The sequence below is a fragment of the Lissotriton vulgaris genome, chromosome 10 (genome assembly GCF_964263255.1).
Source record: "Lissotriton vulgaris chromosome 10, aLisVul1.2, whole genome shotgun sequence".
Lineage (NCBI taxonomy): Eukaryota > Metazoa > Chordata > Amphibia > Caudata > Salamandridae > Lissotriton > Lissotriton vulgaris.
The window spans coordinates 334,153,061-334,172,624 of NC_141698.1; the positions used below are offsets into that span (position 1 = coordinate 334,153,061).

Consider the following 19,564-nt stretch of genomic DNA (forward strand, 5'->3'; position numbering starts at 1 on the left):
CACACTGAGACCCACCTTTTATTATCATATCACAGGCCCGCCATTGTCTCTTATTTTCTTCCAGGTCATTGGTAACTGCTGCTTTCTATGTCAACTTTGTACCACACATAAAGTGTATTTGTAAAGCCCACGTTCACTCGTAGGCTTCTTGCCACTGACTAACAGATGTTTATTGTTGCCCAACTCAATGGTACTCATTTTATCGACCTCAGAAGGATGAAAGGCAGAGTGGACCTATCAGGATTTGAACCTGTGACCATGAGGTCGAACACAGACCCATACAGTGGACCTATTCATCTGCTAAGCCAACAGACCACACTGCTTTTGCTACCCAAACAGCAAGCAGAAAATAACAAGCAAGTCCCTGTCCCACAGATCTGCCCGTTGGAAGTCAAAAGATGGAGGAACTTCAACTTCTCATGAACACAAGCCCTGCTGCTGGCACTCATGCACTGCAATGCTACAGCTGTTTTTCTCAGCACTGAAAAGCACTGCAGCCATTGAAGTGTGTGATTCCACAGCAGAGGGAGCTAACACTGCATCTATATTGCAGTTCAGATTCAAATGTTGGTAATTGTTTGGGTGGTCCCAGCCAGTGTAACGCGGGGTTACTGGGCTCTGCTTTTGACAGTTTGATTTTTTTCATCTCTCGTATCCTGTGGCAACATTACTATTGGATCCAGACCGAGCACTATCTCCTCCCGTTTAGCACTGGACTTTTCGGGTAGCGCGTCATTGCTGTGCAAGACTTATTCAGAGAACTAGAGCGTGTTACAAATTCAGAACTCCACCAAGCAAACACTGATGCTGAATAAATCAAAAAATAATGTGTTTTATTTTTTAAAAGAAAACATGCTTTAATTCATGCATGAGTAAATACAAAACTTAAAATTGCAAATGAACACAAAGAAAACCAGACATTTTTAGCCCTTCTGAAGTAGAGATCTGTGCAAGAAAGTGTGTAAGTGATAAAATATGTAAAGTCCTTTCTTGTGGATGGCTCACAATGTAAAAAACACTTCCTATTGCATTTGTCAGAGAGTTAGTTCACAATGCTGAAATTCGGATCAGCCAGATATATATTACCTCTGACTTTTAGCAGTCCCAGTTGAAAAGGTGGGTGGAGCTAATATAGTAAGTGGGTGGAGCCAGCGGATGAAGTGTTTGGAGCCAAAGAAAAGTAGGTGTGGCCACCGACAAACATTTGAGCACCTGCACTTCATATTTTACAAATTAAGCACTGTCTGGTGTGTGTCCTGAAGCTAATGCGCCCCCGACGTGATTAAGAGGTAATAAACATTCATAATAAGGAAAATGCTTGGAGTGTATGACTACATCGATAAGTAGAGCAAAATATAATCAAATCTATAGCACAGATGTGGGTTATGAGGCAAATAATGATTAAAGACCCCAGAAAAGGGAAGGAGGAGGGGAGGAAGAAGACATAAGGAAGCCCCAGAAAGAGGAATAGGAGAGAGGGATAGTAGAGGAGTGATGTCAAGACTAGTGCAATAATGATGTGGTAGATATCATCACCATTACTCGAAAAAGGTGGATTAGCCCAAACGCCGGGAGTGGGAAAAAGTGTTCAAACCTATGTAGGCTCACTTTTTTGTATGTATAGTTTATTCCATTCCATATGTTCTGTGACATCTGGCTGTTAAAGTTGTTAGAAAGTGTATTGTCTGTGCATCTTGTACAGCAGACCCACGCCCACCAAGTGTGGTGTGATAGGTTTGGAACGATTTCAATTTGCTTAAATTTTTTTTAATCCTATTGTTAGTAGGAGGTGCTTGAGACTCTTGTCTGTTGGGTTTAGTTTCAGGGCAGGCGTATGGGACCAAGGACCTAAGATCACTGTGTGGAAATTCAGGGAAATCTCAATATTGAAAATAGTGTTAATTACATTTTGAATCTCGTTCCCGAAAGAGTGAAGCTTTTTTCAGTGGAATCGCATGCAGATGAGGGTACCTGCTGAGTATTGGCAAATCCAGCATTTGTCTGAATGCAAGATCCCTAATTTGGAGACTTTCCCAGGGATACAGTACATTTATGTAGTATCCATGGTTGCATTTTGAGAGGGTAGGAAAGATTTTATTTGAGGGCACAAGTCCAAATCTTTTTCCAAGTTTCATCGTTTAGGGTTGAGTGTGTGGAATTAGGGGTGGATTCTATCCATTTGTTCTGGATTTCAGAAGTGATTTTCTTGTTGCTATTGAAAATTATTAGTCTTGTATATTGGGGCTGCTGCATGAGGCAGACTGGATAATTTAGAGAGATGGGGAATAAGTTCAGACTTGTGTGGGGTAAAATTCTTTTTGATCACAACCTCGAGTTGAAGGAGGTTGTAGAATTTGATGTTTCCTAAGTTGTAGGAGTTCTGCAAATGTTTTTGTGTAACTTGATAGGCCATGGTATTTGAGAAATTAGATTGTTTGATGACGAAGATGTCCATGATGGGGAAGTGCCTTCAAAGTTAATTTTAGGGTTCTTCCACACAGATACATGGTCTAAATGTCGGATTCTGTGTTGTAGCATTTATTTGAGTGTTTTAAGGGATGCGATGGCATCCTTAATGATGGTATGATAGTGGTACAGTGAAAAGCTTTTCATAGTTAAGATTAAGGAGTAAGGTTCAGCTTCGGATTTTTCAATAAGTACCCATAGCAGTGTATCCTGGGACTGGTTATAGAGCTCCGTGGCTTGTTTTATTAGGAATGGCAAGTTGGTATTTGTAAAAGTTTGCCTCCAGAAAGTTTATTAAGTTTACATTTTTGAAGACCAATTCTACCTCTTTTCCCTTCTCCAGAGGAATTTGGAGATTACGAAGTCTATATTATTGAAGTTGATAGTTAGTTGCATGGGAGTGAAAGTTTATTTGTGAAGTAATCATTTGGTGCATTCCACGCGACCCCACCATGTTCTGAATTTTGGCGACCAGGCTGAAAGAGTGATTTTAATTATGCCATCTTTGGTTATTTTCCTTGTTTCTACTAGATTACTTTCAAATATATGCCGAAGTATTTGATCTGCGAGGACTGCTGTGAAGTTTAGTGTTGTTTACAATGGACGATAAGATTAGGTAGCCTGAGACCTGCAAGTAGGAGTAAATTTCGTTGAGGATTGCATGGATGGCCGTTTCTGCCTTTTGCAAGACAATTAGTGCATCGTCCGCATAGGAGGCTACTTTGTAGGGAGTGTTCCCAATAGATATACCCTTAATAAGTGTGTTGAATCTAATGGCAACCAGAAGAGGTTCGATAGCAAAGAAAAAGTAGGTGTGAAGAGGAGACAGTCTTGTCTAGTCCCTTGCGCTAAGTGTACTGCAAAGCATAGGCAACAACCTACATTTTAATTCAATCTCTACATGTAGGCAACAGAAGTGTGCAAGTGGTTGTCGCCTCTAGGGAATCTGGGAATACAGGAAGTTTGGGATGGGTAGGATCATGGTAGTATAATCCCACTACTTGTGCCTCATTTCCGAGTCAGTGTACTGGATCACAACGCTTATATCACTGGTCCCATGACCAAACTGCAGCCAAGTCTACTTTTAAGAAAGCACTATACTAAGTAACTTTCTTGCTGAAGTTCATGATTAATCTCATCTTGCTTCTCTTCATTCTGTGATCACTTTTTTAATGTGCAATTAAAAATTCAGTTCTATTTGCATATTAGGCGCAACAGAATTCAGTTGCCACATGATTTTGTATAAAACCTTTTTACCACCTGCTAAGTTTCAAGATGAAAGATGTTATCTGTCTAAAGTCTCTGCAGATTTTAAAAATTCACCACAAGTGCCTTAATGGGCCTCAGTGAAACCAACACTATTGCAGCTGGTGCGAAAAGCACCATGAACTCTGAGCAACTCAAATGTATGGGTCAAGTTGTGATTTGACCTCACTATATGGACATCCTTTCAAATATTTAGGATGAGAAACATTTCAGTGAATTTGCGAAGATTTAATATTGATGGCCACAATTTCCATGTCAGTGAAACATTAAGTGTACTCTCAATGTCACAATCAAGATTTTTAATGATTAAAGAAAAAGTACCTTGAACAGGAAAGCAACAGCCACTAGCACGTTCTGCAACAAATGAGCAGCAATCCCAATACATTAAAAAAAATCTCATGTGGTGAATTTTCAAGCATGCACAGATGTTACAAGACTTCCACAAATTCTAGCATTTTGTGTGTACTCTCACTCCAGTATGCACAACTATGGTGATTGTACAGTTCCTTAATTTCTTTCATAGTCATTGTTATTAGACCTTGCACACTCAGTTCTTTCTTCCTTGGTCCTCTCCCTCTGGGAGAGTTATCCTCGTGGATAATTATTAGGAGATACCTTTAGTATCTCAAATTCAAACTGGGCAGTAAATACTTGAGAAGCAAAAGAGAAACAACCAGGATTTAGACACTGCAGATCTTTCAAATTCCTTTTTTTCTTTTTCTTTTAAACCATTACCCTGCTGCAGGTATATTACCTTGTTTTTTTATAAACTACTTACCTAAATTTAAAAATGAAGTTTAGAAGGGCAAAAGGGATGAACACATGAAGCTTTTGCTCTTCTTTAAAGAAAGCCATACATTGCCATTGTCATTTACTGAGTGAGAGGCAAGGTAAGGAGCCACGTTATTGCTGAAAACATTAGAACATTCTTTACAATGTAATTAAGGCAGACTGACCTTGAGTGTTCTGGAAATAGTGGCGCCAGAGGGGGCGAATTTTATCCTGGCCACCTACATCCCATACTGTAAAACTGATGTTCTTGTACTCTACAGTTTCTACGTTGAAACCTAAAAGAACAAAAAAATTGACAAGTAAGACCAATGTTTGCACTTTTAGGAACACAAAGGTGAACGTGATTGTATATACACCAAAAAAATTACTTCAAGAGATGTGTACGAAGTTAGATTAATAGTAATTATATTTACAAGGTAGATTTAACATTTTACACTCTGGGAAAATGTACACTCCAGGAACGGTTATTTGAATTTCGAATTAAAGCAGATGCGTTTCGCCCTGCACACGACTCTGGATAAAAAAAAACACAAAAAAGCACACTGACTAAAACAGACACTACTGCATTAGAAGTGCTATATACAATTTATATTGGCGAGTCATGCTACAGGTGAAAAGGTGGAGACACTGATGCTTGTCAAAAAAATGGCAATATGATAGGGCATTGAGTTCCAAACACTACAGTATGAACAGTCGTACAAGGTTCGACTGGTGCGATTTCAAGGCAAGGAGGGGGTTACATGTGTGGTCCTATCCTGACAGAATTATAGTTTTCTCATGCAGCAGTATTGTAACGACAGTTTAGCGCTGCAGATACACTCAAACAATTAACATTTTCTTGAATTTAAAAGAACAGCATCTAATCTGTGGAAAGCCCGTAAATTGACAATTACACATTTGAGCATTATTTGGTATGGAACTGATAACAAAATTCTTTAGAGAACTGTACCTGCTAAATGGGTTCTCTCAGAATCTTAGAACAGAAGACCAAGGCAGGACTGGGAACCACAACCGGCCCTGGCAAAGTGCTCGGCCGCCGCCCCCCCCACCCCCACACTCGGGAGGATGGAAATGCCGCCGAGCTCTTTGCCAGGGCCGGTTTTCGGACGATTTTGGTACAGGGCCGATTTTGCAGCTATGCTGCAAAAACGGCCCTGTAACAAAAACGGCCCCCTGGGACCCAAAACTGGCCCCCCACCTGTGCGGTGCCCGCTATGGCCAGTCCGGCCCTGCAGAAGACCTAGATCCGGCCTAGCACTTCGCTTGGTGGCGCAAGTGAACTAGTTGATTTGTTAGGTTGGTATTCTCGAGGATACCGAGGCTACTCATCTTTTTGAGGATGCTTACGGACCACAAGACCTTTTTAGGCATAGCTTGAAAGCACAGCTGTCTGCGAGGCTCATCGTTATTAAGTCATTAAAATATACATTGTGAGCTTTAGCTCTACCCAGATCAGTATTTCGCTCATCTCATGCTACAGGGTGTTTGGTGCAATATTCCTCTTTCTAGGAAGTGCTCCATTTGATGGCACGAGGGACAAATTCACATTTGAAAAGTACACTCAATTCTATGGCAGGACCAGAGGCTTCAGATTATGCTAATTCTCTCTTCGCTTTTTTCCATAACATATTCCACAGCAACCAAAAGATAAACGCTTTGGAACCAAAAAACAACTCCCATCAACTATAGGGAAAAGTCTATGCAGTAGTCCTTTCTCCATATCCAGTAAAAAGCATGTAATTCTTTCCTCACGTCAACTCCTCCTCTTGCTTCGCAGCCAGTTAAGTGCTCTTCTCCGCTTGTGGAGATTTATTACATTGCGTTATTTTATTGATGTTTGTGTCCCCAGGGGTCGCGGGGTTTAATGGGCGCCCTCCCGGGGATCTGTTCTCTATTTTTTTGCACACATTAGGTGTTCTTCCTTCCTTAAATCCACTGGCTGTGGGAACGTTTCTCAGTTCCTTAAGCGGCCACGCCCCTGAGGTTGCGGTGCTAGACTCAGCCCGAACGGACTCGTTTCGCTGCTCCCACAGCGTGTCTCCTCAAAAGAGGAGACCGCGGTGTGGCAGTTCGCGAGACCGGAGCCTTGTCCAACCGCTGTACCTGAACGCCCGTTCTGTCGGGTCTGTATTCTCCAGCTTGGCATCATTTCTCACCCTCCTGGCAGGGGTCTGTTTTGCGGTGATTACCGCGTTGACGCCTGGTGGCGTATTGTGTTGCACATGCTTTATTGTTGCGGATGGTGCTAGCGCGCTAATTGGTTCACAGCTGCAGTCGTTAATAGCGCACAGTGGGACAGCGGAGCCCTTGCAGTTAGTTCTGGGGGCAGAGTAGTGTGAATTACTCGCTGTGCGCAGGGTGGTCAAAGCGCCTATCGCAGTCCTTCGGTCTGCCGCATTTCTGTGCTGGAACTCCCAGTCCTTTTCTTTGAAATCCTTGAGATTAATTAACCCTTGGTGGGGCTTCGAGCTTGCTCGTCTTGTGACCTGCTTGATTTTACTGTCATAATGGCTGCACAGGACAGTCTGTAGGAGGAAGAGGAGTCTCAGTCCTACTTCCAACGTGATGAAATGTTTTGAGGCTGTGTAGTCCTCCATTTATAGGGTGGTGCAGGAGGTGGCATGGAGCAGCATCTGTCAGATATAATTATCGTGGAGTGTGCAAGACTAGCCATGCGCACTCTGGCAACCCAGTGCCCCCTACCCTTCCTTCCCCTCCTGAGGGCATTGAAGCTCCTCCACCTAAGAAGAAGCGCACCGATGGGGTTGACACGGACGCGTCTGCGTGTCTTAAGGTAGCCTTTTGGAATCCCCGGCGACTCCGGATCCGGTGTCCCCCGATACGGATGGGGAGTCCCCGGATGATGAGGCAGGGACTTCGAGACCGTGGCGGCCTGTAAGTGTTCCCTCCTCTTCGACAGTGGAGGACTCCGGTATGTTGAATCCGGTTGATATTGTGCACTCCCAGTCTGCCGCTTGGGCACCAGGTGAGAAGGTGGGGAAATTAGTCAGGGCGCCTTCGCAAACCCCTCGAGAAGGAGGCTAGGGGCTGGATTAGAGCGGAGTGCCCACGACCCACGTTAGAGAACAAGATTGCGCTGACACTGGAACTTGATTCTAACATGGCCACGTTCCTGGCCAAGTATATAAAGTACCCACGCAAAGGCATAGATAGATCGTGGCATTCTTGTCAAGATTAACTTCTGGATGCCATCGGGCCAATGACTAAGATTTTAGACATGGCCGAAGAGGCTAAGGTATCTGGTTCGGCAATTTCTCCTGAGACGCTTTCCGGCTGGGCGCAGCGTGCCATAATTTTCGTGGGCAATGCAAATTGCGTGCTGTCTGAGTGTCGCCGCTCTTTGTTGATAAAGTTGGACCAAAAGCTGGGGGATTTGGCCTCCTCGGAGGCAGTGGCCGAGGAAGGTCTCTTTGGAGATCCTTTCGTTAAGTCACTAGGCAAGTTCGTAGCGACCTTCGCCTCGCTTGACAAGGCGTAGTCCAACATAAAGTGTGTGTTTAACCAGCGTGTTTTCCAAGGGGGCGGTTGAGGCAGGGGAAGCTCGGCCGGCCGTGGGTTTCAGCAGAATTCTCCGAAAGGACAACGTCCCGTGCGCAGACAGTAGGTCACTTCCGCAAACTACAATAAATTCTATCCAACCAGAGGTCAGTGTTTCCGTGGCCATGAAGGCTTCCACAATAATTCCAGAGGTGGAAATTCTACGGGTAAGTGTTATCCCTTCGTCTTCGGTTCATCTTGGGGGTCGTTTGGCAGGTTTTCTGGACGTTTGGCGGGCGATAACATCAGACGCTTGGGTCCTTCAAACCGTCCAAGGGTTCCATATAGAGTTCTGCAGCCAACCTCAGCAAGAGATGCGTCCCCGGCCATTTGTTTTTCGGCCTGAGACGCAAATCTGATAGACGAGGAGGGGGTGGCGCTTTTGCTCAAAGAGGCCATCTGCCGGTCAGTTCTGCATCGCGTGGGTTTCATAAGCAATTTTTTTCTAGTGGACAAGCCCGATGGAGGTCAGCGCCCTGTTATCAACTTGAAGGAGTTCAACGGTTAGGTGGTGTACCGCCACTTCAAGATGGATTGGATCCATCTCTTGCGGGATGTTTTTTTGCCTTCAGATTTTAAAGGATGCGTATTTAGTGGTGCTCCACCCGGCAGTAGACGGGGCATTCGAACGATTGTCTACCTAGATGACATTCTCCTCATGGCTCAGTGCCCACGTCCCTGCGGCAGATTGCCCGGTTGGGGGGACTCTTGTCCTCTTCCATCCAAGCAATCTTCCCGGGACCCCTGCAGTGCGGGCGCTGCAGCGTTTAAAGGTGTACCACCTGCGCCAAGGACGATCTTACGCGCAGGCTGTTCCGCTTACCTCAGAAGCGAGGGAGGACATAGCGTGGTGGCTGACTCACATGAAGACGTGGAATGGGCGAGGGATTTTCGGCACTGTTCCAGACCTAGTCATCGAGTCGGATGCCAGCAGGTTGGCTGGGGTGCTCGGTGTGGGGAATTCTACACTGGCGGCGTCTGGTCGTTAGACTAAGACCTGCATATCAATTGCCTGGAGCTCTTGGCGGGGTCGTTCGCTGTCTGTTGCTGGACCAAGGACAGAGCCCAGGCGTGTGTGCTCCTCTAGATAGATAATATGTCCGGGGCCCGCTATGTCAATCACCTGGGGGGCCATTGGACCAGAGCTCTGGCAAATCTAGGAAAGGATTTCTGGGATTTTTGCTTGGCCAACCAGGTCTCAGTAATGGCAGAAAATCTCCCAGGTCAAGCCAATCAAGGGGCAGATTGGCACTCAAGGCATCTACACAACTCCAGTCTCTGGAAGTTAGACCTTCAAGTCTTTCAGGGGTTGGCGAGTCTTTGTGGTCACTTTACATCGGATTTCTTTGCGTCTCAACCATCAGGTACCGTGCTTCTTCAGTTGGAGGCCGGACCCGCTGGCTACCGACGCTTTCCTTCAGGATTGGATTGGGGAGATCGGGTGTGCTTTTCCCCGGTTTTCAATAACCACAAGAGCGGCGGCCCAAATCTGTCGACAGGGGGTGGAGGTGGTGATGGTGACTCCTTTCTGGAGGTCTCAAGTCTCTTTTCCGGTTCTTCTGGAACTTTCTTGGGATTCTCCAATCAGACTCCTCCGATTTCCTCTTCTTCTGAATACGGATCAGATGCTGCATTACCTCACGGCTCAGGGTTCCCTCCAGTCAATGACTTGGCGTCTTTACGGCAACGCTGGTCGCTCCCAGGCTTATCACAAACGGCTGAGCATTTTTTGTCCAAAGTGTGGGCTGACAATACTACTAGATGTTACCGATACTCTTGGGCAAGATGGCCTCGATAGGGTCTTCGAAGGTACTTGGATCCAGCGGCAGCAGACGTCATTCACATCCTGAATTTTTTGGCGGAGCTGATTGTCGATGGTCTGGCCTACCGTTCAGTTAACGCCATGAGATCCGCTATTTCGGCAGGCCATGCTCCGGTGGAGAGAGAGAGAGAGTGAGTGAGTGAGTGTGTGTGTGTGTGTGTGTGTGACACGACATCTTTTCATCTACAGATTGCTGCGTGGTATTAGAATCTTTACCCCAAGAGCCACGTTATTCTGTCCTGTGGGACGATAATTTGGTTTTGAATTTGTTCCTTTCCTGGCCGTCGAATAAGTATGTGTCTCAGAAGGAGCACCCGGCAAGCTGGCCATGCTTCTGTGCCTTCGGATATCAGGGCCTTGGACGTGTTCGCTAGAGTTTTTTCTTCCCAGAGGGGGTTACCTTTACAATTGGGTGTCGTACCAAGTAATTTTCCAGCACAGTTTCTTATCCAGCATTTCCAGACGCACCCAAACTGTGTTGTGCGGTGCCTCAAGGCATATGAAGCTCTCACGCAGGATTTTCGTCCTCTGGGCGAACGTCAATTACTTATTTCCATAAGGAAGCCTCCTAAAGCGGTCTCCTCCCCCACTATAGCTAGGTGGCTGCGTTGGGTCATGCAGTAGGCGGGTATTGACACAAATTAGTTTGGAGCTCATTCAGCACCTGGGGCCATGGCCTCAAAGGCTTTCTCGTTGAGGGCTCGTCTGGAGGACTTGATGCGAGCAGCGGATTGTTTCTCAGACTCCACCTTCAAAAGGCTTTATTTTAAACCGGTAATAGAGGTTGCACATTTGGTGGTGAGTAAGCTTTAAACTAGCACAATCCGAAGCTTCCGGTCCGGCCATAGAATCGAAATTCGCCTAGCTAACGCAACGGCAAGTTTCAATTCGATTACGGACTCGGAGGAGAGGATTATCCCACCCTAGGAACCTTTGGTGCCCCCTCTCCATATGGTGGTAAGTCATTTATGGGACTACTAGTGGTCTTAGAAGAAAATGTTCTGACTGTTGCATCAGTTTCTGCTCAGTGCCTTACGCTGTCCATTTTTTGTTAGGAAAAGACGGGTCAAAACAGGACCAGGAAAGATAATTGTGGCGTACTCCGGGGGAAGAAAAAAAGAGGAGTTGGCGTGAGGAGAGGATTACGTGCTTTCACTGGACATGGAGAAAGGATTATTGCTTAGACTTTTCCCTATGGTTGACGGGAGTTGGTTTTTTTTTGTTCCAAAGCGTTTCTCTTTTGTTTGCTATGGAATATGTTATGGAATAAAGCGAAGAGAGAATTAGCATAATCCTCGCCTCTGAGTCCTTAATTGAATTGAAACTTACCGTTACATTAGCCAGGCAAATTTCGATCACACTTTGTTGCATTTCATTCTATAAATCAGTTCTTAGTTCCAGTAAGCAGTCCTTTGTTACATTGTTCCTCAGCACTGACAAAGTCAATTATCATGCATTAAGGTGTCAAGTGGCATTGGTGTGTTCTACACAACGAACCAGCATTTGTGAATGCCTAGGTTTATATAAGCTGGCAAATTAGAGAGATATATGTTTTCCAATGCTGGTCTTATCCAAGGTATTTGCGCTGAACATGCAATAGCAGACAATACTTAGGCAGGCAAATAGAAGATAGAGATTTCATGCAGATATTGGAACACAACATTTGCAGTCCATATCCTGACATTTGTGTTTTAGATTAAAAGTTCATACAAACTATATAGAACCTGAACAAACACTGAGCACTAGAAATCCAATCACATCAAATTGTTAAGCAAACATATTTCCCCTGACCAACAAACACATCCTTAGAACTGAGGAGGTTAAAACCGGTACTTCAACATCAAAGTGTGTTCCACTTGTTCATCATAATAAGGCAAAACAAAATAAGCTAACTCGCTAAAACATCAAATTACGAGACATTTCATTTTTAGAGCAAATAACTTTACCAAAGCAAACAAGGATTGGGCTCAAAGCTATGTGCTTTAGGCCACCCAGTAAGGGTCTCTCACGGTTGCTCAGCCTCTTTTTTTTATTTTTACTTTTTTTGTCAGTTAGCTTATAGGTACATAAGGAACCTCATGTATTCCTCTTCACCTGCAAACAGATTTTTACAGAGCATCCATTTTAGAAGCATTTTCGAGAAGTAAACCCATTGTTTTGCCAGACGACGCAAGTAGGTTAGAAAAGAGGTTTTCCCCATAAAACGGATGTATATTATATACCCGGGTTTGCTTTAAATATGGTGCCCCCTCAATCCTAACCTCCCAGTATCATGGTTGGTCATTATGGAGTGTTTGGGCCTACCCATACTGGACGTTTTGAGAATAGAATGAGGAAACAAGCAAATTCTTTAAGTACATCAGTTACGGCCTTAATGTTCAGACTAACTAAGAAAATGGCAGCAGACAGGCTGCTAAATTTCTGAGCAAGAGATATTTGCCATCTTCCACCGAATCACTCTCAAACTTGGCATTCCGAACAAGCAAATATCCTACAATCATTTAGACCAAACTGCCATGGTAAAACAGTGTTTTTGAAAGAAACCCTACTCTCCTTCCACCTCACCAACTAGTGACACTTTCTCACCTATCAATTTAGTAATTTAACATGAAAAATGAACCCTACATGAAATACACGTCACCCATAGATGCTCTCACAAAGGTAAGCTCAAACAGTGTTAACAAATACCAGGTTACGGATAAGGTCTACAGAAAACAGTATCTCCCTCGAGGAACACCACTTAGTAAGAAATAAACTGCAATCTTTTTTTCCCGATCTTCTCAATTTCTACTTTTCAATCATGCCCATGTGCATACTGCACATTATGCTATACTAGGTATACTTCTTTAAAACATAAATGGACTGGTTTAGAAGCGGATCAATCAATTTCTATAAGAGGATGAATATGCGTTAATTTGTGATTGCATTTTATTTTCCTCACTGGTCCGTGCTCTAGCGAAGATAGCAGCCTTTCCTCTCACTTTCGGGTTGCAGTGTTTAGGGGGCCACATTGGACATCTCACACTCAAGCTCTCTGCAAACCACGTCATATGCAAAACTCCCTGTCCATTACCTAGAGGTGGCTGCACAAATGACATGCATAACAAGCACGTCAACGGTCCGCCAAAATTAAGCCTATCGGAACTTCAAGCACGCCCGTCTGTGCCTATGCCATGTGTAAGGCCAGAGATCCTGCCCGAAATACCTTTGAGGTAAGCTGCAAACGCATAATTGTGCTATGCTATGGCCCATTACGTTGTTTTGTGTTCATCCAGTCTCAATCTTCTTCACCAAATACTGGATATTTCTATTAGGAACTCCACACTCCATATAAAGTTTGGTCCGTCTGTAACAAATCAAGCTAACTGCTTCTGGCAATGATCACACAGATGAAATCAATATCAATGCACACTATCCCTCGATTAAGTGAAAACTCAATTATTTTATTTTGTTTGGTGATTAATGTCAGATCCCTGGCTAAACATGACAAATATTTCAGACAGCTGTTAATTCTACAGCAAACCAGATATTGTAGTAGTAACCTAGAAGATTACTCTTTCCCTAATTTTGCCTTGACCATTACTCCTGGTTATGCTATTCGCTATGTCATTCGCCTGTCTCTTAATTTTAACCCTTTTATGGACCAAGTAGGATCATTTGGTCTTTGCCGAATTCGAAGATACCCAAATTATTTTTAAAGTGAACAGCCTTTTTTTACGCAATGCAGACAGTGCTTAACTGGTTCATAAACTTTGGCTACACGGATAACAGGGAAATTCTCTAACTGATAAAATTGAAGTACTAGTCTTTGATAAAGAAGACGTCTGGTCCTATTTGGTGGCCTACTTCTTTTGGCATTTATATGTTACACTATATCCTCTCGGATAATCAAAATTCACTTCATTCAGGCCCCTGAATAAAGTATTCAAAGGACTATGTTGTTCAGATATATCTTAAACCTTCGTATTTCGCCAAAGGGTGCAATTAAACAAAAACAAAAAAATCGCTATTGTTGAACAAGTCAAGAAGACATGACAATTGAATGCAAAAGATTAGTCAATTATTCAAGCATGATCTCTGTGGGCGCTAACAGCTAATGTCCTTTGACATGCAGAGTTGATCTTCGTAAAAGCAGAAATAAATGCAATATAATATTAGGGGCATCAAAGAACAAATGCCAATGTTGCTAAAAATGTAAGTATACAAAAGTTGTTAAAATACACAATTTGCCACTAGAAGAATTCAGGAAAACAATAAAAAAAGGTGCTGTTTAGCAGTGCCCAAAATGTATATTAAGGTTCAATGATAGTGGTGTACTGTGTTAAAAGTATGTGGTTAAAAGTCTTAGACAATCCATCAATAATCCAAAGTGCTCGACATCAGTAATAAGGTTGTGTCACAGCCATGTACTGGTAATAAATTCAGTTTGCACGCACGGTCAGCACCAAACCTTTTGCCATTTGTCTCATTTCAGTGGAATCTGCTCATCATTTTGGGGTATTTTTCTATTCTAGCCTCTCCTTTAGAGTTCATTCCTTAACATGCTTCTTCATGTTACTTTATTCTTAAAATTCTAAAGAAAAATACCCCCCCCCCCCCCCCCCTTTCTTGATGAGGGAGGCACTATTTTAACTCTATACTGGTCCTCCATCTTCTTCCATCCACAAACGTCCAACTAATTCAAAATGCAGCAGCCCGCTTTATACTGGTAGAACCATAAAATTTCAAAGGCTACTCGCTGCTTCAGTCTCGAAACTGGCTTCCAAATTCAAAACATGTAATTTTAAAATCATTTTGTTTAGGCAATGTTCCCTTTTAAAACTAAAACTTCTGTCTGTAATTTTATTCTTTCTAGCATCCAAGCTGCACTCTTAGGTCCTCACATTCTACTTTGCAGATCATTCCCAGTTGTAAGAAATCTCGTATGGGCTTGTCATAGCGTTTTCCATTGCTCCTGACTATACTTGGAAAAGCCTCCCTTTTACACTTTGCTCTCAACCAAATCGGTCCACGTCTCGCACATTAATGAAGACCTATTGATTTGAACTAGTTTCACTGTTTTTACCCCTTTTATTGCCAGGACACCTATGGGTATTTGGGCACTCTATAAAAAATAAATCTTACATACAGTACAGGGAATCAATAAACTTATATTACAGACCTTTAGAGTACTTTGGAAACCATAATTAAGGTATGTCTCAACCAGAAATACTTTTCACCTTAACAGTGTGCAATAGTTAATTTACATTTTGGAATAAAATACTGTTCCATTATTAACAGAGCCAGACCTGTGAAGGAATTTCTCTGCATTCATCTGGAATTTGTAAGCAGTGAAACTCATTCTATTCAGGAGCCAAGCCTCTACACTCAGAAATACTTATTCCAGGTGCAGTATTTGGATATTGTTGGAAGTAAGCAGGTTCAGTAGAGGTGGCAATCGTAGGTGCCGCTTATCTGATAGGAGTAGCTCCGCTAACGAGTAATGTCTTGCTCACCATATGCGTATTAGTCGACACGATTCTCCTCATCTCATTTATGACTTTTGGGATCAGGGGGAAGGGGGAAAATCGAAGGCAAAGGTCTCTGATCAAGTTAAACAAAATGCATTCGCCAAAACCACAGTGGGATATGTCTGCTAGCACAGTAGCAGCATTGCTTGTTCAATTTGTTGCAAATAAGTCCAATTTCCGCTAGCCCTAAAGAAGAAAATCTTGGTTAGGGGAGTCTGATAAAGTTCCCACTTGTGGCATTACTTGTATGTACTGCCTAAAGCCTCTGCCCATACACTGTCTATTCCAAGAACATGTTCAGCTGTTAACTGAATATGGTGGTTGATGGCTCAAATTCACATCTTTTTGGGACAGGGAAAGAGAGCAAGTGCCTACTGTTTGTTTATGAAGTACATTGAAGTTTTGTCTGTGCGGCTTAATACACAAGGATTCGTTACTTACCTGTAATCCTAGTTCTCTTCCAGGGGTATACTCATTAAAGTCATAAGCACTGAATAATCTCCGCCCATGAGTGGGAACCCGTAACACATAACCAAATACATATATATGTGTAAATATATAAATAGAGTACATAATACTAAACAAATTTTACACATATACATGTATAAACTTATAATATGCAGCCCAGCCATAACCTATAGGCTAATAAGGCCATAATTACATACTTTCTCCAGAATTAAAATAAACTATAGAAAACAATGCAAGAAAAAGGCATGAGCCTAAAATGCATTCCATAGACACAAAAATCTTTTATTTTCATCAAAGAACCTGTAATAAAAGGGAATTAGCCTAAGTAGGCTGCATAAAGAAATAATATCCCAGTACATAAAATCAGACTGACACCTCGCCTTTAAGGCCTCAGGGAATCTGAACACTTAGCCTTTAAGGCCTCCAGGGGGACACTGCTCCAATCATGCCTCACAGGTGACAGTTAGGTCAGTTCTTTTGTACAGTACAGGACACCTTGCAGGTATCTGCATATAGAATTGCAATAATAACGTACTAAACCATATATACTACTGCTCGCCCGGGGAGGCGGGAGGGTGCTTATAACTAATGAGTATACCCCTGGAAGAGAACTAGGATTACAGGTAAGTAACTAATCCTTCTCTTCCAGGGGATACTCAATAGTCATAAGCACTAGAGTAACAAGCTCATACCCACTTCAAAGCGAGCGAGCAGAAAATAGAGATAACAAGTAGACACACATATCTTAGCTAGTATTAGCAAATACATTTCTGAGCGATGCCTGCCCAACCTGAGCATCTGCCTGCGTGTCTGAATCAATACAGTAATGGCGAGTAAATGTATGGACTGAACGCCATGTAGCTGCCTTACAGATTTCTGCCATAGAAACATTTCTAAGGAGAGCTGTAGTGGAAGCTTTCCCTTTCGTAGAATGAGTCTTTGGTCTTCATGACAAAGACCTGTTAGCCAAATGATAAGCCAGAACAATGCAAGAAACAATCCATCTAGATATGGACCATTTGGATGCCGCAGAGCCCGTATTAATAGGACCATAATTAATGAACAAACGGTCTGAGGTTCTCAATGTCTTTGTTCTATCCAAATAAAACTTAAGAACCCTCTTAAGGTCTAACGAGTGGAGAGCTCTTCCAGGAGGAATCGCAGTATTTGGAAAGAAAATCGGCAATGTTATAGTCTGATTAATGTGAAAATCTGACACTACCTTGGGCAAAAAGGCAGGGTGCGTTCTGAGAACCACTCTATTAGCATGGAACACAATGAAAGGTTCCTTACAACACAGAGCCTGGATCTCGCTCACTATAAGAGCAGAAGTAATGGCTACAAGGAACGCTACCTTACAAGTGAAGTGCTGCAAGGAGGCTTTGTGGAGCACCCATTAACTTTGTTAATACCACATTAAGCTCCCATGGTGGAGAAGGTGATCTGACTGGCAGATACACCTTTCTTAAACCTTCCAGAAAATCTTTCACTACTGGCGTCCTAAAAAGGGAGGTCTGAGTAGGTGATTTCCTTTAGGCCGTGATTGCTGCAAGGTGAACCTTAATAGAGTTAAACTGAAGGCCAGACCTCGCCAAATGTACCAAATAAGGCAGAATCACCTGCTCCTGACCATGGATAGGGTCAAGACCATTGTTTGTGCACCATAGAAAACAAGCATTTACAATGCAATGGTCTCAGCATTTTTAAAGGTAGAGCTATTGGCATTGCTCATGACTTTTTTTTTTAAACAAAAATAAATGGCATTGTCATTTACAATGCCAATAGCAGGGCAGGAGAGCAAGCACAAGAAACGAGGGGGCAGGACAGCAAGCACAAGCAACAGGGGGGGGGGAGAGGACAGCAAGCACAAGCAGCGGGGGTAGGACAGCGAGCGCAAGCAACGGAGGGCTGGAAGCAAGCACTAAAATCAATAAATTATATACAAATAAATAAGCAACATTGAAAATGTGAAGACTTTTTCTATGAACTAAACATATTTTGCATTATTGAATGAACAGCTATGAGAATAGTGACACCACACGTCATGGTATTGTGCCAGGAGAGAAAGAGACCCCACAAGCAAATAATTTGAATGCACCTCTGAATACCTACTTTAAGTGTTAACCCCCAAGAAGCTTGAGTCTAGTTGCACCGCTGAGGTTGGCAGTCCTGTTTAAACCAACCTTTAATGGAGGTAATTGAGCGTAGAAGCAATGCTCTAATTGGTAAATATGTAAGTGATGCCTATGGACCCATTTCTAACTAAACATCTTGGGCCAATTCATGTATTTTAGCCAACAACACACTGCATTTTTGGATTTAAAGAAAACAGCTTGCAAGTGTATTTCACTAAAAAGTAAAAACTAGCTAGATGTGTCACAAATTACATGCAACCAATTAACTGGAAGGCGTGATAACGTGACTGAATAAAAAGGTAAACAATAGCATCTTCTTTTGCTAAATATATTTGATGCTTTCTTCGGTCCCTTACACATTTTGGCCTTTGATATTTTTCAATGACATACAGAATTTGTACTAATCAAGAAGAATCCTCACTGGAATGGCTTACTTTGTTTTAGCCTCCAAATATACAGTGTGCGAAGTTGAAAGCCCTACTGCAAATCAGATTTATCTGGATTTGCTAGAAAGTGTGTGCTGCTGACCAATTAACTATTTAATTTGCTTGCAGTATTTAGCATTTTGTTAAATAAGTGTGTAAACGTATTCATCATTCTGGCCCCCCCCCTCCCCCCCCCCAACCCCCCACCCACCGGCCTCCCACTTCCAGTGAAATTAAAGAACAACGCTTGAAGACCTCTGCCTTAGACACATTTAGCATTTGAATTCAGGTACTATGCAGAAAGCTCCCAAGTTTCACACATACAGGCGTAAATGATAGCTTTGCATTTTGTGATGTTTGTGCTACTTTAGTAAAATTATGGAATCAAAACTACAAGTTCCAAAATGCAAACTTAGACGTGGAATTGTTGGGCTGCTTACGAATGACCATAGAAAACTTGAGACCTCAAACATGAATTGCACGCTCCTGGCTCACACTGGACACTTTTTCCCAACAGCCCACCAGAGGCAAATGATAAACTTAGATCATTTGGGCAGCTCAAATAAACTATCTCCGAAAAAGCGTTCTTTCCTGGATCAAATGCGTGCAGCAACAACTTTAAATCGACTTCCTCCCGTTTCCGGATTTGTGTGCAAGAGGAAAGTGATCAAACCAAATGTGGTGCTACTTTAGAACACTCCACCTTAACCACATCCGCGCTAGTTGAATTCTCCTTCTGTGCTGAGATTTTAAAAAACCCATGCTCCATGACGAGCTGGGCTCGTCATCAGTGTGCGAGGAGGCTACACCATGACGAGCCCAGCTCGTCATGAGCCTGGAAGGGGTTAAAGCTCAACCCTATTTGAATGTAAATTAACGTATCGCCCCGTTATCTATTCTCAAAGCTGTTGAGTGTTAGCAAAAGTGGCCACGAGTGTTGTAATCTCACCAGTGTCAGATAACCGCAGCGGGGCGCTGACCCGATCAACTCGGCCCGGTTTCGCAGCACCTTGCGCAGCTCCCCCGCCCGCTCCCTGAAGGTGCGCTCGTTTTGCCGGTAGCCTTGCAAGCAGAGCACACGAAGCAAGGCCATTTCCACCGGCTATTATGCAGACTGGACCC

At 43.1% G+C, this 19,564-nt stretch overlaps 1 protein-coding gene across 1 annotated transcript in view; it reads right to left on the reverse strand.

The window, feature by feature from the left end:
• Positions 1 to 19,564, reverse strand: part of ARF1 (ARF GTPase 1) — a 106,147-nt gene that overhangs the window by 21,832 nt on the left and 64,751 nt on the right. The window contains exon 3 of the mRNA XM_086941115.1: positions 4,689 to 4,799. Coding sequence (XP_086797241.1) covers positions 4,689 to 4,799 — 111 coding nt within the window. The remainder of the gene's footprint in view (positions 1 to 4,688; positions 4,800 to 19,564) is intronic.